The following is a 26,654-nucleotide window of genomic DNA, read 5'->3' as shown; positions in this document are numbered from 1 at the left end:
GCCTTTGTTCTTTCTGGCTGAGCCATGAAAAGCTGACCTGTGGCCGTTCCTTTGCAGTTATTCCACGAGGATGGGGAGTGCTGGGTGTACGATGAGCCGCTGCTGAAGCGCCTCGCTGCCAGCAAGCACTGAGGGGTGCTGAGGCCGCAGAGCCTTGGCTGAGCAGAGATTGCAGCTGAGCCCAGACACCCCCAGTGATCACGTACATACATGGCACAGCCCCACCCCTCCAGCTGCAGTGGTTCCTATCTCAGGGATACTGGACTTACTGAGACAGACAAAGCAATTCTCGCGAGGCTGAGCAGCTCCGGGCAGGGACTGGCTCTGGTGGCAGGGCTGGGCTCAGGCTCTGCTCCTGCTGCCTCTGGAGCAGGGAGAGCTGGGCCCTGGGGCTCACACTCCATAACCACTGTGAAGGCCACGGCGGTGGGAGCAGCTGCATAATCATCCTGGGTCCTACATATTTAAAAAGCAAGAAACAAAATGCAAGATGTCATTTAAATCTCGCTGATGTTTGCAATGTGTAAATATGAGGATTCCTATGATGGGACAATTTGTTAGAAAATGCTACATAAATGTTATCTTCCACCTGTATGATAATCAAATCTTTTGGCATTTCAGTGTCTTGCCCAAAATAACTTTGTTATTTTGAGATCAAAATGTAACCATAGATAATTCTACCCAATGCATCTTAAAGCTTCATAAAATAGATTTTTCAAACTTCTCTTATGGACTTTTTATTTATTTCACAATAAACCTTTGCAGGAAGACTGTTTCTCAGTTGAGTCCTGATAAATTATGTCAAATGTATTAGTGGTATTTGTTTTTTCATTGGAATGATCCTTGCAGCTAAACCTACTTCTTAAAGTAGTTAATGAACTAGTAAAATGAGCATTTGCAGCTTCCACAGGAGAAGTTTTCTGGACTCTACATCCAGCCTTGCCAGCACTTCAAGAACCTCTGCATTGTGTGCTTTTGCTACAGTTAGTAATGACTGAGTAAGTAGCTAGATGTAGCAATCAAACTACTTTTCTCTCCACAGTTAAGTCTAGCTTTTATTTGATTTCATCTTAATTTTGTTTATGTTGCACATACAGAAAAACTAAAAAAGCAGTGTGAGATGGAAGCCTTGGGCTGTTCTCCCCCTCCCACCCACTGTCACTGCTCCAGGAGTGCTGCAGATCCTTTCCTGAGGAGCTGTCACTGCTGCTGAGGAGCTGCTGCAGCACTGCAGGGATGGTACAGCCAGGCTGAACACAAAGGCAGAGCCCACAGCTCAGACAGCTGGAGAGGAGAATGTGGCACCCCTGGGGAAGCCAGGGCTGTGCCTCTTCTTAGAAATGAACTTGGGAAGGTGATGAGAGGTTGGCTGGAAACTTGAGGAAAGCTTCCTCAGATCTGGATCAGGACATCTTCATCCCAGCTACCACTACAGCTCTGGTTTAATAAAAATAGGTTTGTGATGTTGATGTTGCACAAAGCACCTGGATTACACAGCAGGGCAGGGCACGATATCAGTTTTATTTCAATATTTTATGGTAAGGGAGAACATTCAGAGTTGATGTGTAGGCTTTGATGTCCTTGATGGAAGTAATGTCACTCATCAAAGAGGAGGGGGGCAATAAAACAAGATGAGGTATTTCACCAGATGAAGAGTTCTGTCCTGAGACAGCTGTCACCTCTGAGTCCCCTTCATGCTTTCCATATCCAATCACCTGGAAAAAGGTACCAGAAGAGAAATTGGGATCTCATTCCATGTTTTTCTGCCCTAGTAACTTGAGATACTGAAATGCAACTCTAACAGGAACACTACTTTTAAATGTAGAAATTATAGATAACCACAGTAAAAGTTACATCACATCTCCCCTCTCCCACACCTGACTGCACTCTGCTCATGGAAGTTGGCAACAAGAGCTGACAGCCACTCACATGTACACTGAGCACCTTCCTCTGGTTGCTTCTGTGAGCTTGGAACCAGTTGACCAGGTCTGCTTGTGTAATAGACTTGAGAGCTTCAATCTGAAACCAAGAGGAAGGAGGTTTTAGCAGCACAGTGGTGATTCAAGTCATTTTAAACATAAAAATATTTTCTGTGCAACCTCTACTCCATTGGATAAAAGAACCTTTTTAAAATGACATGTAATTTTAGACCCATTTCTGCTTTTGAAACTGCTGCAACCCCAGTGTGGTTTCTGTGCCCCACAGCTGCAGGACACCCACCTCCCTTGCCAGCCTGTCAAACAGGTACTGCTGGGTCACCACTTCATTCCAGTTCCTGTCCACTTCTTCTCCAAGGTGGGAGTCTTCACATTCTTTCAGTTTTATCAAAGCTGTTACCTACATGGGAAAAAGACAATTAGCTTTAATGGGTTTAAAAGTACCTTAATTTACCATCACAGTCACTGCAGCTGAAAAAAAACTCAATTACATTGAGGTAGCTCCTTGCTTTTTGAAATTAACTGCCACTGTCCAGAGAATGGATGTTTAGAGAACAGCAGCAGAACAGAGCAAGAGGAAGGTTTTAAAAGGTCCAGAAAACCTCATAAAATCACCAGATAGCTGTAACTGAATCCTACAGTTCAAAAAAGAGCTTTTCAAGATGAAGTTTTACCTGGGTATTAAAAGCCTCTTCAGTTAAATCCTTGATTTTCTCTTCAAAGCAAGAAAGAAACTCTTCTATTTTCCTGTCAACCAATTCAGAACTAAAAGAGACAAATAAATTATGCAGAAAAAAACAAAAAAAAATTCCCCAAAATAATATTAAGAGGTAAAATAGCAGCCCCCAAGGGACAGGGAAGGGACAAGCTTGGAAGGTTTGGGTCAGGCTCATGGATGGAAAGCTCACTCATCTGAGAACACCCAGTGGTCAATTTTTCAGTGCTCTCATTTTTAGTTGGACTTCAGGTGCCCAGGCACCCCAGGAGCCACTGCCAGGATACTGCTGGGACCTGCTCTGCTATCCCCAGCTGCACCCTGAGCCTGCAGAGTTATGGGCTGTAGGATCAGGACTGAGAGAAAATGTGATGTGATGGATCCTGAGGGTTCTGACACATTAAAACCCTCACTGATGACACAGTAATGGAAGTGTCCAAATGTAAAAATTAAAGACAGCAGTCTAATTAAGTGCTAATTATGCTTTCACTGACACACTGTTATTTTTCACAAGTGGTACATTTTTCAAACAACCCTTCAACTCTGGCAGGTCAACTGCTTGTAGTTCAAAGGCCCAGGCTTGAACAAAACCATAGCAGTGCTGTGCCTGCTGAATATGAGCCACAACAACAGCTAGACAGGATTTGAACTCTCCTGGCAGAATAGCTTCAAAAGGGCAGGGGGACATTTTACTTGGTCTTGAGATTACTTTTCACTATTCAAGTCAGGACCACTGCAGTTTTAAGAAGCCCAAGGCTACTCTTTTATTCAGGTGTTGGTTTTGAGTCAGGATGTTGTAACTGTCAGCACTGTCCCCTTCTGACATCCCCTTGAACTAAAAAAGCCCTCTGTGGTCTGAAACAGGAGTGAACTCCTAACTGGGAGAAGGTGACAGCCACAGCCAAGGCTGGGAGTAGTGCAGAACTTTCCCACAGAGCACTTACTTGTACTTAGTTGCCTGGGTTGCCACTGTGACTGAGAAGCCAAGAATCCCAGAAGTGTTCCTGCAGGTGGGGTACACGTGGTAGCTGAAAAGAAAAAAGGACAAAGCAATAAAGTCATTCCACAAGCACAGTTAACTTCTCATTTACAGGACATGCTGCAAGTTAAAATAGTGTTGGTACTTTAGACAGAAAAATCTGAGATCTAAACTTGCAATCGTCTACTTTTCTTTATTTTCTGCATTGCTGCTTTTCAGTGTTTTCTCAGCTTTAGAAAATCCTTTTAAATTTGGGAGTGTTTGCATTTGTGTTCCTGCAAATGAATCCAAGCAGAGTGAGAGACCCAGAGCTGTGAAAAGCCTGTTCCAGTTTCCTGAGGTAGCAGAGTACCTCTGAGGGAGGCTGCTCAGCACCCCAGAGCTGCTGTGAAAACAGCCCTGGGGAAAGGGGGGCAGAGTGGAAGGAACAACTTTATGCTGAGTAATTGTGAGTTAAAGCACTGGTAATAGATGCAATTCTTACAGAAGTCAAAAGCAATTTGGCTTGCAGCTTGTATTGTTGGGTGCTTTTGGTTTTGAAGTGTTGATGTTGCTGTTTTCATTAAAAGAACTGAGGATTAGGCCCTGTGCAGGAAGGATTCCCAGAGTAAAAACACCAGGGAACAGTGAAAGCAGGGGAGTAGAAGCAGGTGCAGGAGAATTCCTCCCATGAACTCACCCAAGGGTCTGCTTGGTCCTCAGGAAGTCAAAGCAAGGCTCCTCCATGTGCATCTGAAACAGAACAAAGTTACAGCAGCAGTGACACTGCCCTGCAGCCCCCCGGGCTCCACACACAGCATGGGGACACTGAAGAGCCCCTGGCCAGCCACAACCTCTACATTTAGAGGGCTCAGTCCTGCAGCATTTGGGGACTCCCACCCAAACATTTCAGCCAGGGGCAGCAACAGGAACACACTGAGTCAGCCTCAGCTCAAGCTCTGTTTTCAGGGGAGACACTGTGCTGGGTTAGGAGGCACAAACACAAACTTACCACAAGCAGCTCCATCAGGGTGTATTCCCTCAGGTTCCTGGCACCTGACTGGGAAGAGAATGAAGAATTTAGGATGGGTTTAATGTGGTAACTCAGCCAAGGTGACTTGTGGCACACACCTCAGCCTGGACTGCAGCACTGAGGGACAACTCACAGCAGGGACAGGTGGTAGGTTCTGGTTTTCCTGAGGGGACAGGCCCAGCCAAGCCCCCAAGATCAGAGCTGGGGACATCAGGAAGCCACCAGAGCACTAACCCAGCTCCCAGCACCAGTCCAGGAAAGGAAGATGTGGCTTTCAAGGAACCCCTCACAGGGAACTCCACTTGAGTTCCACTTGGAGCACAGGGCCTGTGCTCACATGAGGTGGCTGTGTCCCCTCTGTGACATCCCTGTGCAGAGCCTGTTCTCAAGTGGGCAGGTGCCAGAGGGCCCAGGGCCACACCCCCAGCACAGTTACCTGGTAATAGACTGTCACCTCGGAGTTGGCATCACCCTTGTTGAGAGTTTTCACCTTACAGAGCAGGTGGGTGTTTGGCAAATCCACCACCCGGAACTGCACAGGGCAGGGGTGGGCCAGGGGAGCAAACTGGAGCTTTCTAGGGGGAGCACAAACAGCACAACGTCAAAAACTTGCTCACATCTTGACCAAAACCAGAGCAACATCAGACATTTACAGAACTGTTATGTTCCCCTTCCCCAAACCAGAGCTTTGTCTGCTTCAACTGCCACTATCAACAGCCACCTCCTGGCAAACCAGGGGGAAGAAGGGAATTTCTGAGCGCTCCCACTCCCTCCTCCAGATAAGAATCTTATCTTGATTACAGTTTCCATACAATAAGCAATTAAAGAGTCAAGAGATACTCACTGAACAACATAATTCAGGAAATCCTTGGCTTCCTAGGGAAGAAGGCAAAGACACCAGTTTTATTTAGAAGAGAATTATTACCCCAATTTACAACCACACACCCCAGTGCAGCACTGGAGAATGAGCCCCAAGCAAAGAAGAGCTGAGCTGTGCTGCTCCCTACATCCCTGCTTCCCAACACTGTCACAAATCCTTCCAGCCTCCTCTGCACCACACTGCAGAGAGAGTCTCACACTGCTTTTTGCACTGTAAGGCATGAACCAAAGAAATGGCAAAATCCTTACTCCATTTGTTTGGCACTCAAGTTTAACCAAACCATGCAGGCAATCAAATTCCCAGGATAAATGTGCTCTCAGGGAAGCCTCCTCCTGTGGCAGGAATTTCTCCATTCAAATATATCAATACATCAAATAATATAAAAAATGGTGGTAACAGGAGAAATAGATTATAGGCTACTGCATTTTTTCCTATCTGCAGTTTAAATCCAAATTCCTGGAAATTTCTGTTCAAACTGGCAGCTGTGGACTGCCATTGGCTTATCCCCACGAGCACTCCTGAGGTGCTGGAGGTGAAGCTGCCCAGTTCCCACAAGACTCCAGACTGCCATGACAGAGGCAGCATCAGCTGGCAGCTGAGTCCAGAGTGCTAAAGCCCCTGTGGAGCACTGCAGCTGCCCAGGCTGCACTCACCCTGCTGGTGAAGTTCCCTTGCACAAGACCCTCCACGAAGAGCTGGGACTTGAAGGCGGTGACGAAGGCGGAGAGGGCGTCGATGGAGAGTCCCTTCATCAGCGTCTGGTACTTGTCGATCATGGACCAGCGGCCGTGCTCCAGGATCAGCAGCCTCACATCCCTGCAGGGCCAGGGACACGAGCACAGCACATCAGCAGCTGCTGGCTGCCAGGGAAGCCATTCCTGACTGCACACATGACTGACTGTGCCCTCCCCCAGCAGTCACTGCTGGCTCCAGCTCACTGCCTGACCTGCTGGAGCTCCCCAAGCTACGAGCAACAAGTCCTGTGAGCACAGAGCAGGATCCCTGAGCTCTTCTGCTCAGCCACTGCTGCCCTTCCCCAGAACTCACTTGGCCAGAGTCTCAGGTTTAATGAGGATGTTGTAGTATGTTTTCTTCAGCTGCTCTGTTATCATTTCAAAAACTGCTGGAGTAAAGCTGAAGTCAGACAAGTAATCGATGATGAGCTGAAATAGAAGCTGTAAAAAGAAAATTTTAAGTTGGGGTTTTTGTTGGTTTAAGAACCAATTTCAATTTTTAATGTTGTACAATAATATAAAATAATCATTAATAAAATTAGCATTATTGAGACATGGAGCATTACTAAAGCACATCCCTCTATTCTGCCAGATGTTCTTCACTAAACAATTCTCTCCCAAATGACCATTTCAGAAGGGCAGTGTTACTACACAGTGAATAAGCTCAATATCCCAAATCAATAGGAGTTTCCATATTCTATTGAAACAAATCTAGCCTGGAACCTCCAACATTTCTGTACTCAATATTCCATTTTTTCCTTTTACAGCTGACCAGCACAATGATATCACAACAGAGAGATCATTCAGGACTAAAAGAGAGAATTTTCAGACCCTGCTGCATATTTGGTTTTTTCTGTTAAAACTCCTATTAATAAGTGTGACAGTGATTAATGGGCTTAAAGACCCAGCAAAGCTATTGCAATGGAAGCTGATGGCTGTCTTCTCTTCCCTGTGTCCTCTCTGTGCCTGCCATGTCTTACATGGCCAGCATTTAGGGAATGGGAACAGGAATCCCCCAATCCTCTCAGCAAGAAAATCTGCACCCAAAATGAGCATGTTCAGAAGCTGGATCTCCAAATTCAAATTGAAACCAAAATCTCTTTTCAGGCACCCTTCTCCAGACCTTGTGCAAATAGGCACAACTCACAGATGGAAAGGCTCCAATCCTCTTTATGGCCATGGGAGACAACAAAGCTCTTTTTACAGAAAAAGTTGTTAAAATTTTAATGGATAAGTTATTATTTAAAGGAAGATTTAAGTCAGCCTGAAGTCAGTAATTTGAGCTTGTGTCAGTTCCCACAACTCCATCTTTACACATGTAAGCACCAGAAAAAGCAGCACATTTGCTGCATTACCCTGCCAGAGACCAATTTTTCTATTTAAAACACAAAGGCAGTGAGGAGATGAGCTGAGCTTACAGGTAGTTTGTGATTGAATCCTTTCACTCGGATGATCAGGCCATACTCCCCAGCCACCAGCTTGTACTCCAGCTGAGCCACATCTGCTTCATAGGCTGGCTCCCCCAGGTTGTGGGACAGGATGTTCACAAATGTATCAAACAAGACTATGCTAGAGGGAGAAAAGGGCAGGGGGTTAAAAAGAAAGAAAAAAAGGATGGACTAAATATAAAAGTTAAGCCAGATGAGCTTGATGGTACACACAGTAAATTGCAACAGAAATGGAATTTGTGTAAAATGAGATTTAAAAAGAAATTAAAAAAATAAAAACAGAAATAGAGAATGCAGGTTTCCCTTTTTGCAGAATGCACATGACATTACTTAAAAATTATCTTCTTATTATTATTCCTTGCAATGGGAAAGATTCCATCTTCATGAGATTAAAGTTTCTTCTAGGTAAGAATGCACATTTTAACAAGACAATGCTCAAAACATGGAAAAATCCCAGCAAATGAAATTGTTTCACTCTGTGTAAAGGTGTGGGGGACAGATAGACTCAGTTATGCTCAATACTTGAATAATGAGATGATTATTTATCTGTCAAGGCAAAAAAATAATAATAAGCTAGAGCAAAGCAGGCTACACAACCTGGAAATTGCAGTCCCTGCTTTCAGGTTTTTGTTATTGCCTGGATTCCAATTCAAAGACTGAACTAACCCCTCATGAAAACAGACTTACAAAGGTTTTCCCAAAACTTGATTTGTGCAGGTGACACTGTGACACAGGTTACAAGTGGCAATGGCACCTGAGGCAAACCAAGTGCAGCAGACCCAGAACTGCACCCAGAGCTCTGCCCGACCCACAGTTCCCAAGGCTGCTCAGCCTCTCTGCTCCTGCAGGCTCCCAGGGTGGTGGGACATGCTCAGGACATGCTCAGGACAGGAGCAGCTCCTCCTCTGAGCTCTGCTGCTGTTACACTGCTTTTTCCCAGACTTGCCCTGGGGAACAGCACACCATGGAATTCCTTACACATCTGCAGGCAGGACCTGCTGCAGAGCCACCATCACCAAACTGCAGACAAAACCACAAGGTGGAAGGATGTGAGAAAAGGACACCTTATTCTATTCCTGCTTAAAATGAAAGTCTCTTCCTGGTTTTTCACTAGGGATGGTAATTTAGTTACTCTGCAAGGTAAGCATAAATAATACAATCCTCACTTCTCTGCAGACTGCTGTATCAATGGAGAGATCAGATGGAATCGAACATAACCTGGTGAGGAAAAGGAAATTCAAATGAGCAATTGTATAGAAAGTGACAACTTGCTGAACTCAAATATATTTCTATCAAGTTGCTCTTTGGTGACAATTAAATGGTCATTAATCTATAACACTTTTTTTCTTATTTTAAGTCATCATTAAATGTCTTCTCCTTCTTACTCCAAAAATCTTCCCTTTGAAGTACCAAATATTAGAAAACAAAGCTGTGCTTTGCAGAATACTCCCAGGGCATGACCACTATAAATAGAAAACTCCTCAGAACATCTTTTAAGAGACACTAAAAGCTGTGACATTCTGCTTGAAAGCAGCAATATATTTTATACCCTTGTCTCAGATCCAGGTTGTATTTTTCTCTTTCTGTAGAAGACACTATGTCCCCTCTAATTAATGTGCTCCTTCCTTCTCAAGCACTTGTCTCAGCAGCCCAATCCTGTCCCCACACAGACTGTTCACAAGTCAGTAAATTTCAGTGATTCCACTTTTCAACCTGTGTATCACCAGGGTGTCTTTGCTGCCTTAGTTCACCTGCTTCTCTTTTATTGTAGCTAATAAACATATCAAAAGGACATGAAAGAGCTGACAGCAGGAACTTCACTTTAAATGGAGAACACTACAAATTCCAGTTGGTAAAAACAGGGTCTTGCTATTCAGAAAGCCCTCAGGCATTTACCTTTTGGGATCTTGAATTTGTCATCCTTCCTGTACCAGAGACAGCCTTGCTGTGTGCTGAGTGTTTTGACTGGATATTCTGTCTCAGGGCAGTCAGCAACTTTCAAAGCAAAGTCGGTGGCTAAACAAAGACACCAAAACCACATGTGAGTGTGTTTCACAGACACAATCAGGCTAAATTCATCTAAGTCTCCAAAAGTATAAAAAAATACGTTTTTCCCCTCCTTTTCTAAATTATTTGTGTCAGTACTTTCCTGGACCCAAAGAACATCTCTTTTTCACTTCCACACCTGAACAGTGTGCAGAAGTGGGCATCACATTCCTCCCAGGACACAAGTCCTGGCTTTCATTTTCATTTGCTTTTGGCAACAGAACAGGAGGATTAAGCAAATAAAATTCTCCTCTAAGGTGTCTGGAGCTCTGTATTAACTCTCTGTTATGGATATATTATCTCTAATTTTATAAACCTTAAAATAACTCAGTTTTTAAGCTTATAAATAAAAGAATAGTAAATAAAATCCAGCTGAACAGACTGCTCATGTGTTTTTAATTTGCAAAAACCGGTTGATAGCAGTTTAGGTTGTTTCTAAATCACAGCAAATTCTCTAATCACTGGGGAAGATTTCACTCATGCCCAGGTGCCTTACCTATGTATTTGTTTTCTTCTGGAAGATGTAAATCTGGATTTAACTCAAAGTCACTGTCCCATAAATCACTCCAGAACCTGTCAATATCTGGTAAAAACCATGAAATGCATTAGTTTAACAGGAAGGGAAGGCCATCCTGTTTCCAGAAATCTCTTCCCAATCTCCAGAAAGATTTGCAGTATCACAGGAGTTTCTTAACATCACCCCATTCCTCAGGACTCTTTCTAAATCCCTTCCTACAAAACCTTCTGGAGCAGGAATGAAGCAGTCCTATTAAAAAGCAAATCAAGTCTGCCTTAGTAACCCAGCTCCCCTCCACCCTGTGCCCATTGTTGGTGTTCTTTGCCCTGAATGGCAGCCAAGTGGAGCTGGCTGGGATCTCTGCCTCCCAAAGGAACTGCAGGAGGGGGAACTGACTGGCACCAAACCAAGAGCAGTTTAGGGTGGCACAGAGACTAATGGAGCTCAATAAAGCACTGAGGATTCCTCTCCCTGCTTCCATGCACTTGTATTTTGTGTTGTCCCTCTTTCACTTCCTCTAATGTAGGAATCACATTCTTAGCTCCTGCTGCAGTTTTACCTTCCATGCTGTACTGAGTCCCAAACCACTTCTCTTTGAGGTCACACTGGCCCTCATTGGCAGCAGACAGCAAAACCAGGTTGGCTCTCTGAGGGCTGAGCTGGCTCAGGGCATCCGCGATGATCTACAAGTTCCAGACAATATTTCAGCTCAAATGCAGCTCTGGCTGCCTGACCCAGCAAACACTTCTCAGTTGGAATGCAGGAAGAACAAGACATAACAAGCTTACAAGACAGATTTGCTTTCTGAATACAACAAGTGTTTCAATTAATACAAAACCTGTGCCTGCATTATGTTTAATTACAAATGCCTATACACATGTCTGTATTACACAGTATGCACATGTTTTCCTTACATCAAAACATATAATCAGAGTTCAAAGAACATTTACCTCAGGCTTGTATTCAAATAAGAGCTGGTCTCCTGTCAGAAAATCTTCCTTCTGAAACAACTGCATGTTCTCACAAAGGTTTTCTACATAGTCAACTGGATCTGTCTGCAAAGAAAGAAATAAAGCTATTTGTCACATAATTAGAAACCCAAGATATCAATTTTCTGTTCTGAGAAGAGCTTGACTGGTCAGATACATTGAGCATGAGTTGGATGCTGTGCTTGTTACAGCATTTGGTTTCAGTTATTCAATTAAATATATTTCATAACCATATCTAATGTTCAGTCTCCTCTGAGAATCCTGAAATTTCAGACATTGCAGAAGAAATCTCGATTATGCAGCTTAGAGTCATGGAATCTACTAAGTTAAAGACCCAGCAGAATGCATTCCTTGCCTCCAGGGGACACAAGCAGAACCCAGCAACAATTCAAGATTTAAAGTGACCTGGAAAGTACAAGGAGCAGCTGCTGCTGCAGGAGAACCTCTGGCTCTTTTCCCCAGCTCCCTGCCCTGGTGTGCAGGGTGAGGAGGAGAAGGTTCTCCTGTGTGAACATGGAATACACATTGCCTTGTTCCAGGGTAAGGTTGCCTAGAGGACCAGGCTGCTCAGCTTCTTGCTAAGTGTTTTTGGGGTGTTTGCAGCAGCCAGCATCAGACTGTACATCTGGTCAGACAGAGAGCACAAGACACCTGGAAAGAGCCGAGTTTGGCACATCTGTGTCTTGTAAATGCAGTGGGAAACGTGCCCAAGGATTTATTAAGACACCAAACACCTGAGGAAACATTAAACCTCTCCTGGGCACCTCTTAACCATTTATGCCAAGCCCATCATTCCTTAGCACAGCTCCATCCACCAAGCAGAAAACTGGAGTGCCATGACTAAATCATTCTTCTGCCCCTGGATTCACAGGCCTGTCACAAAAGCACACACAATCTATGTTCCTGCTGTATGTATGTAGTATTTAGTATTTGTATGTTTGGATTTGTTTTCCCAAAAGGAAATTTCAGTGCTGTTCAAAGTTAAAAAACAAGTTAGCTAGTGAGAAACAGAACATGGCTAACTGTAGTAGGAGTAACAAAGTCTAAGCTGAAAAAGAGCCTACCTAGCAGGTAAGGAATGAAAAAATTAACATTAAATTCTGTTATGGAAAAATCTCAATATTTCTCTGCCTAGAATACATCTTCTTTCAGCCAAATACAGCCTCATTAAGTGCACAATGTATTTCTTCTTGAATAGAACTTTGAAAATGTGTTTCAAAATGAAAAAGTAATACTTTTCATTGTTTTCCTAGGTCAGAACAGTGGATAAATACCTGTTCCTGGTAGTGAAATTCATTAGCTTCAATCTTTTGTATTTCTTCCCATATTCTGCAAAGGAAGAAGATAATAAAAATGGATTTTCCCCATTATTCCACAACATTTACCAAGAATCTTATAAAAGGAGCCTTCTAGGAAAGGCATCAATGGTGAGATCAATGACTCACTCAGGTACAAGACACAGAAGTCAGTATTAAATGCACTTCCCAAAACAGCATTTCTCAGAACTGGCAGAAAGTTCTTCTATTTTCCAAAGAGAAAGAGAGTTAACTAAGAAGAGCCAAAATCTGATACCAAATTAACACAGAGGCTAACACCAGAACACCCAGCCCTGACTTCTACAGACCTGGCTCAATAAATTTATTTAAAATGAACACAAAACTGCACCTGACCTCTCCACCAGCTCAGCTCACTTAAACTGAAGGAATCACATCACAATAAGTAAAACTAAACCACCAAGAAATAAGCATAAACATTTAGAAAATTTATTTTAAAACTTTTTTTAAATGACATGTTTTCCACACAAGTGGAAAACTTCACAAAAGAGCAAACACTGCAAGTAACAGAATTATGGAAAAGGACAGCACCACAAATATCTGCTGGAGTGACAAACACTTGCCTTTGATCTGGGCCCCTTTTCTGCAGCATCTTCACGTACTGAAACACAACGTGGGCCACCTGCAGACAGAAAGGAACACATTCATTTTTCCAGACATTAGGGAAACTGCAGGAAAAACCAGCTGCAGGACACCATACCTCATAGAAGTGCTTGTAACCTTCATCAGTCAGAGTCACAGAAATGCTGAAGATGGAGTAAGTGGAGTTCTGTTCAAATCCTGTCTCTCCATTTCCTCCGTACAATGCAAGGGCCCAAAACCTATGGAAGAGTGAAAGGTACTTATTAGTTAATTAATCATTTTAGCTTTGTTTGAGCTCAGTTACAAGCAGTATATCACAGTGTATCTTTATTTCAGAGGCTTTCAATCCATTTACAGTTTACACAAAGCTTTTCCAGTTTAAGGATGTGACCTCAGGATACAGAATTCAAGAAAAACAGTAAAAAAGCTGAGTAACCTTTTGGAGATGTCAAAGATCAGTCAGAGATACTGCTGACCCATGAATCACAGCCAAAAACCCCATTTATTTCTTACTTGGTTTTTATCATCACCTAACAGAGTATTACCACAAAACACTGACACAAAAAGGCAGGCTTGGCCTGCTTTGACATCTATATAACTATACAGATGTATGTACATAAATACACAAAATACAGTTTATCTGTACTTGAATGAGATCAAAGCATTTAATAACCATGCTTAAAAACCACATACCTTTTCCTAAGGAAAGAAAGAACACTGCCTTTGCCTTCATGTCCCACCAGCCAGGAAATATAATGAAGAGGCTTCACCCTAAGAGAAATTTGGAGATTAGATGCCAGGAGGTAACACATTTCACAGAAAGAATTCAAATCACTAGGCTAATGACTAAAATATGCACTGTCTATTTTTTCAGGGCAAATTTTGCATTTTCAGGAAGAATGAAGATAATAAGCTGAAAGTGTGGGAGTTCAGAACATAATGACTGATCTGAGTCAGTGAGGAAAGGGAAACGTATCTGCAGCACTTTAATTCATTTTTAAATGCCCCCCTAGCTGAACCAAAGTAATCTGTTAGACAAGTAAATGTGATTCTTTGGTTTTGTGTGAAAGTCAATAAATTATTCACAGCATAAACATGGTAGAAGTAAAATGCAGCACAATGTACCTGTAATACTGCTCTTGTGGGGGAAGTGCCCAAGTGATGGTCAATGAGTGAACTTTCCTAATTGGAACAACTGGACACAAATAAATTGATTAATTATAAATATGCATGATGAGACATAAGAAATTTTGCAAAATGCAGAAAGAATAGTTAAAAGCTATTTAAAACCACACAGAATTACTCAGAGAAAATTTCTGTCAGTATTCAGGTATTCAAAACATTTCAATCCATTTCACTCACCTCTGTAAAGCTTGTGAAACTCTGGTGTGTCAAAAGGCTGAGTCAGATGGCCAAAGCTGGGTTTGGGTAAACCACTTAAAAGCAAAATGGAAATGGGATGTTACTGGCAGGGGTTCAAGGCTACACTGAGATATTCAAAGGCACCATGACCCTGCAAAGGGCCTTTTCCAGGGTGCAGCCCAGCACCCCCACCCCAGGGAGGGACCCTGGAGCCTGCCCAACAACTGAGCTGTTAGCCAAGATGTGGATACCACCCCTGCACCTCCCCCTCCTTCTGTACAAGGCAGGAACTGCACAAAACTTCCTTCTGTACAGCCAAGAACAGTAAACAACACTGTGAGCTCACCCTGGACCCTAGGAATCCTGAGGGATTGTCTTGGGGGGACAGAAGGGATGAGGAGGGGGGTGGCCAGGACAGACAAAAGTGTCTCTGAATGGCATTAGACTCTCACAAGAGCATTTCCAAGCAGCACAGAAACAAACATCTTGCAAAAGGGAAATAAAATGCTTTTGAAGTTAGCAAAGTTTTTGCAGAATCCCCTTTTTAAAGGGCATATTGCAGTGAACCATTAAAAAAAAGATGACACTTAAATTCCAGATACAGTGTTAATTAATTCTGCTTCTAATTATTTTTGACACAAAGCAAAGATAAGCAATGTGAAATGATAATCTAGGTTTGAATGACTTATAAAGCCAAGGCATCAGCACATATTAAACAAACACTGCTTCAAGTTAGTACCACACAGCTCACAGCCTAAGTGGTTGTTAAGCAGAAATAAAGTCATGCTGAACAATTAATAGTGGTCTTTAATTCTAAAAATTGCTTCTTTTTTTTCCCCCAGATAGGAATGTTAATTAACAAATGGTAATTTCCTTTGTTTCACCAGTAAGGGATTTTTTGAATGTCCTTTTAAGACAAGATAATTTTATCATCTGCAATGTCTTTATGCATCAAATGAATCTTACTTATTTGGGATCTCAGAGAAGATTTCTGTCACCCACTTTTCCAATGTATCCAGTGTTTCTAAAAAAGAGAGAAGAAAACCAGAAATGCAATTTCCTGAAGATCTAAGACAAATTACCTTATCTCACCAGTTCAGTTATTTCAAAGAGGCTACAAGTCAGTGCATTTGAAAACTGCAAACTTCTAAATTATAAACTTCAAAGCTGTTGGTTTGAGCCAATTCTTAACATTCTCTGAGCTGTATCCATGGTCACAGCTCTGGGTCTGGTAGAGTGCTCAAATCCCAGGCTGACACAACTGGGATTTAAAGTTCAGTAGTGTCTGGCGTGACTGGGAGAAGGAATTAGTGTCTTAGGGATCTACAAAATCAGTACTTGCAACTCTTCCATGACTCTCCAGGTTATGCACAGGAGTTTTTCCCCTCAAAAGCAGTCCTGCAGTCCTAAGGATTCCTTGTCCCCATCCTCTTTTCTGAGGAAAATCACTCACAAACCAGAAAGGTTTTTAAAATAAAAACTTTGCTTGTTTAAGCAAAGATTCTGAACTCCAAATGAGATGTTGCATATGCAAATAACAGAAATAAAAAAGACTGGATGGAATAGAGAGAGGATTTGCTGCTGGGTTTGTTTTAATAGAGAAGGAAATACAAAATTGACCTGGTTGGTTATCAGTTACCACCATTTTCTTCCCAATCACCACAGAAAATGTTCCAATCCATCACTGGCTTAATGACTATTCAAGAAGCATTCAGCACCCTAAGTACTTTACTGTCTAGACCAAAATTAAAAGCAAAGGAGAAGAAAAGAAAGAATGTTTCTGTTATTATCATCTCCATTTTAGAGACAGGAATTGCAATCAGTTTTAGCATTCAGTTAAACTCCCCCATAAACACAAACCTAACTTGAATAACTTCTGAGAAATGTGTTTATTCTATTCTCAGCAGAAACAACCCATGGGTCTGCAGTTCTTCACTGAAATAAAATTCAAATCCATTTGCATAGAATTTTTTAAGCTATGGGGGGAAAAATAGAACCTCTGATTCTCCTAGACAAACAACTGGGAGATTCAGTCTCAGTCCCCCCATCACTTGCTGAGGAGTTTCACTGTTGATGGCAGAGAAATCAGAATGAATTCATTTAATTGGTTTGACTCTTCATTGCTACAAGATTATTTCTGGAATGTTATCTTTGACATTTTCCCTCCTGTGTTAATATGGAACCCATACAACAGCTTCAAAAGGTTTCTCAAGAAGCAGCAGGATGACAATAACACAGCACAATTGCTCAGGTCTTGTTTCATTTGGAAACCAGGCTAAAATCTACATATAAATACCCTCTGCAGGACTGGACAAGCCACTGGACTGGCTTGGGCTACAGCTGGACTTGCTCCAAAAGCACCAACAGCAGCAATGAGGATGTTTTTAAGGAGCAGCTGATGTTACCTTTAGACTGGACAACCAAAGTCATGTAGTGAGCAGAGTAATGGCGCTGCCAGAATTCCCTCAGCCTGGTGTAGGTGTCAATATTGTTCATTTTGGGCTCATGTTTGAGTGTATCTGCATTACCTGCAAACATCAAAAGGGAGCAGGGTTAGTTACCCACACAGTGCTTACAACAGGACCAGACACAGTGAGAATTTTCTTTCCTCCCTAGGTCTCATCATGGTAAAACACATTAAAAATACCTAACAGACAATAGGAGTGAAAGGAGTGTTAAGTGAAACTGGGTATTTTCTGATTTCTGGTTCTTATCCAAAGGACAACTGATATTTTTATGACAAGGAAGGACAGTCCTCCTGCACGATCACATCTCCAACAGGTTGCACAGCTCACTGTGTGTCCCCAGCTATTCCCTCACCAATGCAACTTGCAGAACAGTAGAGGGGAAAAGAGGAGGAAATATGAAGTTCAGTGTATGCCAGCACAGAAATTTATAAAAACAAGCTACACTTCAAAGCTGGTAACTCTGATACCCATCAATCACACTGCTGTTTACACACTCACCAGCACCATGAGGGTAAGGAATCAAGGACTGGATTGTCCAAGAGAAGGACAAAATTTCATTCTGCCCCCCCCACATGGCTGTGAAGACCTAACTCCTGAAGTTCAACAGCAATTATTTACTTTGAAAAGCCTCCTTAGACATACAACTAGAAATAATTTAGTTTTCTAGGAAATTCTAATAGCAAAAACCCCAAATTTTAGAAAGATGGGGATGACTCAGAGAGTATCACCTTTGTGTTAAGAGAAAGTTCCATAATTATAGACCTTGGGCAACCCAGCTATAACATCAGCAAAAGCAGCACCAGAAAGAAAAGTATCTTAAAGAGGAGACAGTTGCTTTTATCCCCAATCATTTTCCTGTAAAATGGATAATTGCTTGAACTCTCCTGAACAAGTCTCATGGTTGCTGTGATATGATAGTTCATATTAGTGCATCTAACCACTCAAACTTCTAAGTGGTTAAAAGTTTAAGTATCATTTCCATTTTATAACAGAAATTCAGGACTTACCCCAAAAAAATTTCTTCATAGGATGTCCAGGCCTGGCAAGACTCCCAAATAACATCTCCTTTCTGTTTGCATCAGAGGGTCTTGCTAGCTGATACTCTGTTAATTATAAGAATTTGCAGTGGCATACATCAAAGTTTGACATCATGTTGCCACAAAACAAAGCACAAATCCCAGCCAAACTGAAAAGGAGACACACCACACAGATGCAGTCTAGAATTTCTTTTCATATATGAATGAAATAGTGAAATAAAAAAGAGGACTTGTTAGCAGTACTCATTGCTGAGAAGTAAAGAAAGGGTTAAGAAGGAAAAGCATCCTGTCTGAATGCTCTGAATATGTTAAGTTCAATGGGGACAAAGGGCCATCAATATTATACAGGATCAGGCCTTGCAGGAAGAGCCAGAGAACAATTACAAACCTGTTTCTACCATATATCACACAGAACAACCTCTGGGCTAGTAATAAAATAAGAAATTGAAAGGTGAGCAAGATAAGTTTCTAAAAATGCAGTTACACTAACCTAAATATGGGGTTCTGCCAAAATTAAAGCCCTCCTGAACTGCATTTTCCTGTTCCTGTTTTGCTAGAAATAACAAACATGCACAGCAGAACTGTAAACTAACTCCTCTGGCTGGGTTCTGCTGCAGCCAGTTCAGCAAGCTGACACCATTTCCTGGGCAGCACATTACCAGGTGTCACTGCAAGGGAAGGACTGGCTCTGCACCACCAAGGTGGAACTGGCTGAAGCTGCTGAACAACCACACCTCAAAGAACTCAAAGGCAGGTCCTTGTTTACACTGACTTTTATCTAAACTCAAACATCAAATCACCCATTTTTCCTTGCCAGAAGACAGATAAAGAAAATTACCTGGGATAAATATTTGAACCAGCTGGGGTATCTGCTAATAACATTTTTTCCTGTAACAGTGACATTTTAGAGGCAGTCACTCCACTCACTTCTGTGCCTGGTTTAATTTCCTTCTGGGAAGTGACTTTTTAGTTATTCAGGTGTTAGAATAAGGAGACAAGTAAAATCACCTCAACTTATTGTATTAACACTGCACAGGACTGCAGAAGAGCTCTGGGCCTGTGCTGGAGCTCAAGGAATTTTGTTCACTGCAGAGCATCCACATGCTCATGTAACTGCCCTGACAGTTACTGCAAAACCACTTCAGATTATTAATTTCTAATTAATGAAAATGTCTCACAGTGCTGGCACTACATCCAGTCTTTCTTTCTCTAAAAGCCACCGATGTCTAACAGCCACATAGCTTCAATTCAAAAGTTTAATCTCTCTGATAATTACATGAAGTTGACTGAAGTGCTTAGAAAGGGAGCTCAACACAGAAACCAACTGACAGTGTTACAAAGCAGGTTTTGTTTTAAGAAGATGGGCTAAACACACAGGAAAAGATTCTCTCACTTACCACTGTCTACAGCCTCCACTTCTCGATCTATTGCATCTCTGATCATTAATGGGTGAATAAAGAACTGTGCCCACCTGTGGAACAGAAAAATTAATATACTTTTCTTCAGTGTCTATTAAATTAGGGCAAAACCACAGTAATTAAATCCAACAGCTACTATTTTGGTTTGTAAAGTTGCTTACTGCAAGCTATGTCATTCTTGACTACAATGTCTTAAAGAAAGATAAAAGCCATCAAAAAGCAAAGGGCAGGACTCCCCAGCTCCAGAGTGGGACTGAATTGGTTGGATGCAGTAGGGTATGGCACTAATGGGTGCAGGACTGTCTGCACTACATCCTAAGAATGATCACACAGATGAGCCAAGTGATCCACCCAGTCTGGAACCTGGAGCTAATAGGGACCAGTATCAGATGCTTCAGAGGAAATCCCCATTTGTTCCTCAGGAACAACGTGACCACAGGGGAAGTTTCTTCCTAACTCCAGAAAACAAACTGTTGTGAAACACAAGTTTCTATATCCATTACAATTTTATTATCTACTATAAAAGTCAGTGTTGTCATCCAAAGAAACAACTTCTGTGTCCACAGAGAGTAGAGCACTGGAAAGGACAGATCTGCAGTGCATGGAGACTCTGCAGAAAGCTACCAGAGAATCTCATAGTTCTGGTTTATTTGCTGAACTGGCTGAAGAAAAAGGTTAAGAGTAAATAAAAGGTTAAAAGTAACATGTCCCTGATGGAGTTCTGTGGCCAGAAGACCCATTACACTGAAGACAATGAAAGGTGATGTCTTTCCATTTCTTCAGATCCACAAGTGCTTGAAGGAGCAGAATTTCATCCTCAGCACTCATTTATCTCCTTTGTGTGAGAAGCTGTTCTACAGAACTCCTAATTTCTGTTTTCCTCTGTACTAAGTAAGCTGTTGTGACAGACTGCAATTATGGTTTTTTTTAATTCTTTTGCACTTCCAAACATCTAAAAAAGCTGGCTTAATCTGCAAATGGAAGCTGAAATTGGCCTAGTAAAGTAAAATTGAGGTTATACTCAGAAAAATGTGCAAACTCCTGCTCTCCTGTTAAACTAAATTTGCAGTGGAGCCTACTTTCCTCCTGAGATATTTTATGGCATCAAGAATATTCAGCTATGCCCATAGAAATGAGAAATTCCTCTCACTAAAGGAAACCATGCCAACCACGGAGCTCTGTTGTTCTACCAGCACAAAAGAGCAAGTTAAGCACTTTCATTCAGCAGTGAAAAACCCGCACTGGGTTAAATGTCTCCTGCTGAGACACACTTTGTACCATAACTTTGAAGGCTGTCTGAAACAAACTAACAACAATTTAGAAAAAACAGTAACTCTACCAGCACAGACATTTCAAAGGATGAGTCACTGAGATTCTGGGAGCACTTCCCCTCTGATCAGTTGTCATTTTGCACAACATTTCTCCTGTCATCAATGCTACCAGTTTAAGAGTGCCAAAACAATCAAAGAGCTGCATGCATTAAGATTTAAGATGGGTCCTACATAATCCCACAGCACATATCCACAGGGAAACAGCATTTCCCTATATTCAGTGTCACTGCTGTAGTGCAGGTAGCTAGGGAAGTTCTGCAACAGCTCTGATTACCCCAAAATGAAGAACTGGACAGCTACACCCAAGCTCCTGAGGCATGTACAGACATTAATTAACACCTAATCAGCATTCATACAAAGTTACCTATCCAGGGCTTCTTTGAAGTACTTCCTCTGCACATCAAACTGGAACACTGTCCTCTCACAGTCCGTCGAGGCGTTGTCACCGCCCCCGTGTTTCTTCAGGAACGCATCAAACCCGTTCTCATCTGGGTACTTCAAACTGCCCATAAAAACCACTGCAACAAAAAATCACCAACAGGGACAATTTTACAATAATCTGGTAATCCTGACTGCAGCTATAGCAACCCCTCTATAACTGACCCACAGCTGACAGGCAGAGGAAATTACTGAATATCAACACCTTGGGTGATCTGCCCAGTAACTGCTGTAGTTTGCCTCTGACAGTGCCTTCCCAGGCAGGCCTGACCTCAACCAGGCAAGAACAGCATTTTGAGACACACCTGGTCAGAAATTTCACGTGGTTTCTGTGTCCACATTACTAATTCATCACCCTTTATCAGGAGACAAAGGTCTCTAGCTCCAACTTGGTCTATAAAGCCACAGGTAACATAATTCCCCTCAATTTAATGGGTAACAAATAAAGTTGATATAAGCTAATGCACTGCTTGGCAAAGTGTACTAAATATTAAGAGCTCCTTACTAAGTCAGTATTTGTATATCATGACAATAAATCCTCAAATGGCCAAACTAGGAACAAATGATACTAAATACTCCAGAAATGCAGAGCACCCATTTTGCACTGAAGCTGGAGAAGATGAAATAGGAGCAGATACATACTATGTTCCAGGAAGTGTGCTAATCCAGGCAGATCTTCAGGATCAGAGAAGCTGCCAACAGCAACACAGAGGGCTGCTGCAGACTAGAGAAAATACAACATTCTCAGTAAAAGCTGCTTCAAGAAACACTTCAGGAAAATGACAGAAGTACAAGATGAATCAATTGGGACAGGAACAATAACAAGGTCTCGTCTGAACACCTAATCACAACGTTTCAGACCTTGAGAAAGCTCACTACATAATTTTGCACCCTACAGCTTTAAGTACATACCTGCTTTTCTGAACAACCTCTCTTCCTTGTCTCTTCCTTTTCAGCCAGCTCTTCTAATTCACTGTCATCAGAATCATTGAAATCTTCATTATCTGCATCACTGTCGTCACTCTCATCCCCCTCATCACATTCATCATCATCTTCTCTGCCATCTTCGATCTCAGCTCCAGAGTCATCATATTCATCACTGCCCTCTTCAGAATCACCATCATTATCCTCCTCCTCCTCTGAAGATGTTGGGGCACCATCCAAGTAATTCAAATCCGAAATCAAAAGTGCACATAAGCCATTCTGCAGTTTGATATACCTGGAAGAATAATTGTGTGCAAGGAATATGTTCATTTTCTAAATCTGAATTTTAAGATTTGCAAAAATTTCATTATTTCCTGTAATACTTAAAGAGTGATTTCCTAATGAAAATGTAATGATAGCTAAGACTGAGCAATTTTACGGCAGGAAAGTAAAACATTCTTCTGCTATTAAACAGCTCTAGGAATAAGAAGCAATTCAGGTCAGTAGCAGAAGCCCTTCTCCCCATAAGGTCAAGCTCAGATTTTGGCTTTTATTCCTCCCTTTGTGAAACATTTAAGCTATTAGCACTCATTTCATGCATTCAGAACAGGCAAAATCAAACTTCAATCATCTTTTAGGCTTGTCAGGCTCTTGGAAACAAATATGATGTGACAGAATGAAGATCCTAGTCTTTGCTTCTAAGTAGGCCCTGGAGCATTTGATTTGATTTGTTTTCATCAATGGTTTCTAATAAAGGGGTCTGCAGATGTAGCAGGCAAGTGTCAGAAAGGAGAGAGCTCCTCTGCAGCTCCACAGAACCAGTCACAGGGAACTGGCTGGGCTCCTGTCAAGAAGCAATAAGCAGTTGTATGTGTGTTTATACATGCACAGAGGTTTTTAAACATATGTGTGTATATATAAATAAAGTCCTACAAGCCCTCTGTGCAGCACCCTTCTACAACTTTTCACTCTGAGGACTGCAAGCACCAATGCTCTGCACTACAAGAGCCCTCATCAGTATTCATTTACCATGAAATCTGGAACAGAGTCACGATTTGTCAAATTAGCCACAGCATCCCTGCCAGGAGCTTGCACTGGCTAATAGACCAGCAGCAGAAAGGAGGGAATGCTGGGTCCAGAAAATACTTGATCCACCCTATGAACCAGTGTGATAGAGACCTGTGTTATCTGATACAGCAAAAACACACACACACAAAAAAAAGCAAGCTAGAATAAAACAAACCCATGGTCACATCCCACACTCCCAGAAAAATCTGAGTTACAGAGCACAGAATCACAGAACAGTCTCTGCTGAAAGGGGCCTTTAGAGGTCATCTACTCCAACCCCCAGTTTGCACCAGGTCAGAACCTTGCAGTGTGGACACAGCTCTTGGACTATCAAGTCTATGAAAAAAAAACTAATGAACAAATGTCTGATAGGTGTGTGAAGGTTATGACTCAGTCACCCCAGGGGAAATGACAGAGCTTACACTGGGCCAGGGTTTGGTGATCATGAACACACCCAGTTTTCCTTGCTGCAGGACTGCTGAGCAGGACAAATCTGCTCTAACCAAAAGCACGAGTGCATTTTGCCTCATGCAAACTCCAGCACACAGTGTGCAACTTGCAGGGATGCTCTGATGAACTGCAGGAGGCACAGACAGTGCTGCAATGTCTGTGAACAAAGTTAATCCTCCTGCATCCTGAAAGAAAGTCTGTGCACCATTCCCACCACACAGGAGTGTCCTGAAGCACACACTGCACACGTGGGTGCTTCAGCCTCTGGGCAGCTGAGAGCCAAAGCCCCAGACAGCACCTCCAGCACAAACAGCACCTCCTTCTCCACGCACAGCTCCTGGAGAACTCCAGACAGTAGCAGAGAACAGAATGGGGCTATTCTTCCCAAGGAACAAAGTGCCATAAAGCTGTTCAGCCAGGTGTATCCAGCAGCTCCTGTTGATCCCTTCCACACAGCCCCATTAAGCTAATGGAGCAGATTATACTAATTTTACATTGCTCATCTGGAGGCTCGTGGGTGTTGCACACAGGACAGAAAGCGCCCGGCAGCAAGGACAAGGCTGAGCCACGGCACTCTTGGAGGCTCTCGGATTTCACTCCAGGATGATGTGAACAGTTTAGGTTATACAGAGCACAGGCACCACTGACATAGGTGTTCTTTACTTTTTCCATGTTTCAGCCCAATGGAAAAGGACAAATGTAACTAATATCCACTAGTATGCAAAATAGTACAAAAAATGCAATCACACACAGTACAAACAGAAACAAGTCCAATTGTTTCTTGAAGGACTATACAGCATTGAGTAAGGCTAAATTATTTTTTAAAATTCTTAAAAATACTGTTGAAACTTCCTGAATAAGTTTAAGCAGGATTGTTCTCACACCAAGTTTTTCTTTGACAATTGTTTAGAAGTTAATATTGAAATACATATCCGTGCATGCTAAACACTGAGAGAAATGCTTTACTTTCCCAAATTAAGAGAAATACAAGACCATGAAATTCCATATATGGGTGAATATAAAGAAATTTTTGGTAAATAAAACTACATGGTTACAGCTCTAATAAACAAACTTTTATCATGATAAACATTTTGTCCCAACGCTTCTGAAAATATCTCCTGCAATCTATGTCAGAGCTCTTTTGGTTTTGTGATCCCTATTTGAGAAGGCAAAACATGACATTTTCCATTAAGCTAAGACTGATGTGACCAGACACGGACACTGAGCCCACATCCCCTGCCAGGACACTCCCTCAGGAGGTTTGGGACATCACACCTGCACACAGGCTCAGTGTGGCTTTACTTCCAGGCACTGGATTTCTCTTCCATAAGGACAATGTTTGCTTATGCTATAAGCAAACACTCTCTCCAATTCTCATATACAGAGGAGGGTCCTGAGCCTCAAAATAGGCAGTGACAGCCTTAAGTGGATTTCCCAACTTCATCCACCACTGTGCTGCTTCAGGTAGCAAAGGCAGGAGTTCCTTAAGCTGACAGCATCCGAAGCCGTGAGCTTTGCAGGAGAACAAGCCTGCCACAAAGTAGCATGAGTAAGAATGCCATCAGGACAGGCAGAGATCCAGAGGAAGTAGCAAGGAAGTAGGACAAGAAGGGAGGGAGCAAATTTCTCCCTGAGCCAATGGGCACAGTCCTCTTCAGGCAGCCAGCAGGGAATCTCACTGCCAGCCAATGCCACAGCAAATCTAAAATTCAGTTCCAGGCTCAGGCAGCAGATTCTCCACTGGCTGCACAGATTAGACAACATGAAAAGTAAAGATAAATTTTAAAAAGCAGCTCTAACAAGGGCTGGATAATCTTCTGTCTTACAGGAAGAAGTTATCAGTGTCCCTTCAAGAACAAAGTGCCTTACAGCACCCAACAAGCTCAACCTCTGCTGGAGTTCTCATCCAAGTCTCTCCCTGGGTCTGGGCCACGGACGCTGTGGGCTGTGCTCAGGGAAGTTTTCTTTTTCATCACTTTTCAGGATATGTCAGAAGTATTGAAATAAAAACAGAAGCAAAATGCTAGCCTAAAAGCATTTTGCCTCAACTCACAGATATATTTGTGTTGAAATTTAGAAGCATGAAGAGTAACAGTTTGTAAGTAGAGGTCTGCTCTGAAATAACTTAAACCGCACTTTTCACTCAACGCCCTCGGAGAGGTGCTGCAAACTAAGGCTGCACCGGGCATTGCTGTGCCTCGAACACCCAGCCTGGGCACAAGGGCCGGCCCTCCGCCCTGTGCCCGCACACCCAGCGGGCAGCCCACCTTCAGCACCAACACACCCGCGGGACCGCCAGCCTCCTCTCAGCACGGCCAGGACCCAGCTGCCCCGGCCACCGGGACCGGCCCGGGACGGGAGCGGACGGACCCCGGCCCACCCCACAGCCCGGCTGCGCTGCCCCGGCGGCAGCTCGTCCTCCCGCCCTCACCGGTACTGCTTGGGGTCGCTGGGGGACTTGACGATGTCGGGGTCACCGAGGTTGTGTTCGGGACCGGCCCCCACGCGCTCTTCCTCCTCGTCCCCATGAGGCGAGCGGCCCCCGGCGTCGCGGCCGCCCTCCGCGGCCTGCTGTCCCACCGCGAGCTCCGGGCTGCCGTAGCCGCAAGTCGCCTTGTTCCTGCCGGGCATGGCGATGGTGCTGCCGCTCCACAGCGGCCGGACAACGGCCCGTCCCGGCCGCCAGCCCCCGGCCACGGCCCGCCCGCGGGGACCCCCGGCCGCCGCCGCCCGCCCGCTCCGAGCGAGGGCGGCCGCGAGACTGCGCATGCGCATGGCTGCGCGGCGCTCCCATTGGTGGAGGCAAGGCCGCTGGCGTGAACGGTGGGGGAAACCATAGAAGGGGGAGTGGAAGGGGGGATGTGGCCGCTTTCAAGAATCGGGAGGAGTGGGCAGAGAAATCAGAGGGATGAGGAGAAAGCGGAAGAGCGTTTCCAGATTTCGAGTACTGCTTTGTGCGCCGCCACGTTTCCATGAGTGTGCCCG

General features: G+C 43.2%; 2 protein-coding genes across 7 annotated transcripts in view; one reads left to right on the top strand and one right to left on the bottom strand.

Annotated features, from left to right (window-relative positions):
• Positions 1–724, top strand: part of OSBPL9 (oxysterol binding protein like 9) — a 56,385-nt gene extending 55,661 nt beyond the window's left edge. For all 6 annotated transcript variants that reach the window (XR_004418732.2, XM_033067859.2, XM_033067857.2 and 3 more), the window contains one exon: positions 58–724. Coding sequence is in view for 5 of the 6 variants with exons in the window: in XM_033067859.2 (XP_032923750.1) it covers positions 58–132 (75 nt within the window). In the remaining variant the exon portion in view is untranslated. The remainder of the gene's footprint in view (positions 1–57) is intronic.
• A 777-nt stretch (positions 725–1,501) lies between these two features.
• NRDC (nardilysin convertase) lies at positions 1,502–26,444 on the bottom strand. The gene is made up of 31 exons (XM_033067851.2): positions 26,101–26,444; positions 22,140–22,446; positions 21,870–21,951; positions 21,154–21,307; positions 19,438–19,511; positions 18,011–18,106; positions 16,941–17,063; positions 15,502–15,559; positions 14,536–14,609; positions 14,299–14,368; positions 13,867–13,944; positions 13,292–13,412; positions 13,155–13,213; positions 12,532–12,586; positions 11,219–11,323; positions 10,828–10,951; positions 10,248–10,334; positions 9,602–9,721; positions 8,872–8,923; positions 7,676–7,826; positions 6,571–6,698; positions 6,177–6,339; positions 5,488–5,519; positions 5,080–5,218; positions 4,623–4,670; positions 4,311–4,363; positions 3,597–3,680; positions 2,612–2,702; positions 2,221–2,337; positions 1,930–2,019; positions 1,502–1,715 (listed from the first exon to the last, which is right to left on the bottom strand). Exons 1-31 carry the CDS (start codon positions 26,442–26,444, stop codon positions 1,521–1,523), a joined length of 3,474 nt encoding a protein of 1,157 aa, XP_032923742.2. The 3' UTR covers positions 1,502–1,520.
• Between the last annotated feature and the right edge of the window lie 210 nt (positions 26,445–26,654).

The sequence above is a fragment of the Catharus ustulatus genome, chromosome 9 (genome assembly GCF_009819885.2).
Source record: "Catharus ustulatus isolate bCatUst1 chromosome 9, bCatUst1.pri.v2, whole genome shotgun sequence".
Taxonomy (NCBI): Eukaryota; Metazoa; Chordata; class Aves; order Passeriformes; family Turdidae; genus Catharus; species Catharus ustulatus.
This window is presented reverse-complemented; position numbering and strand designations above follow the sequence as displayed.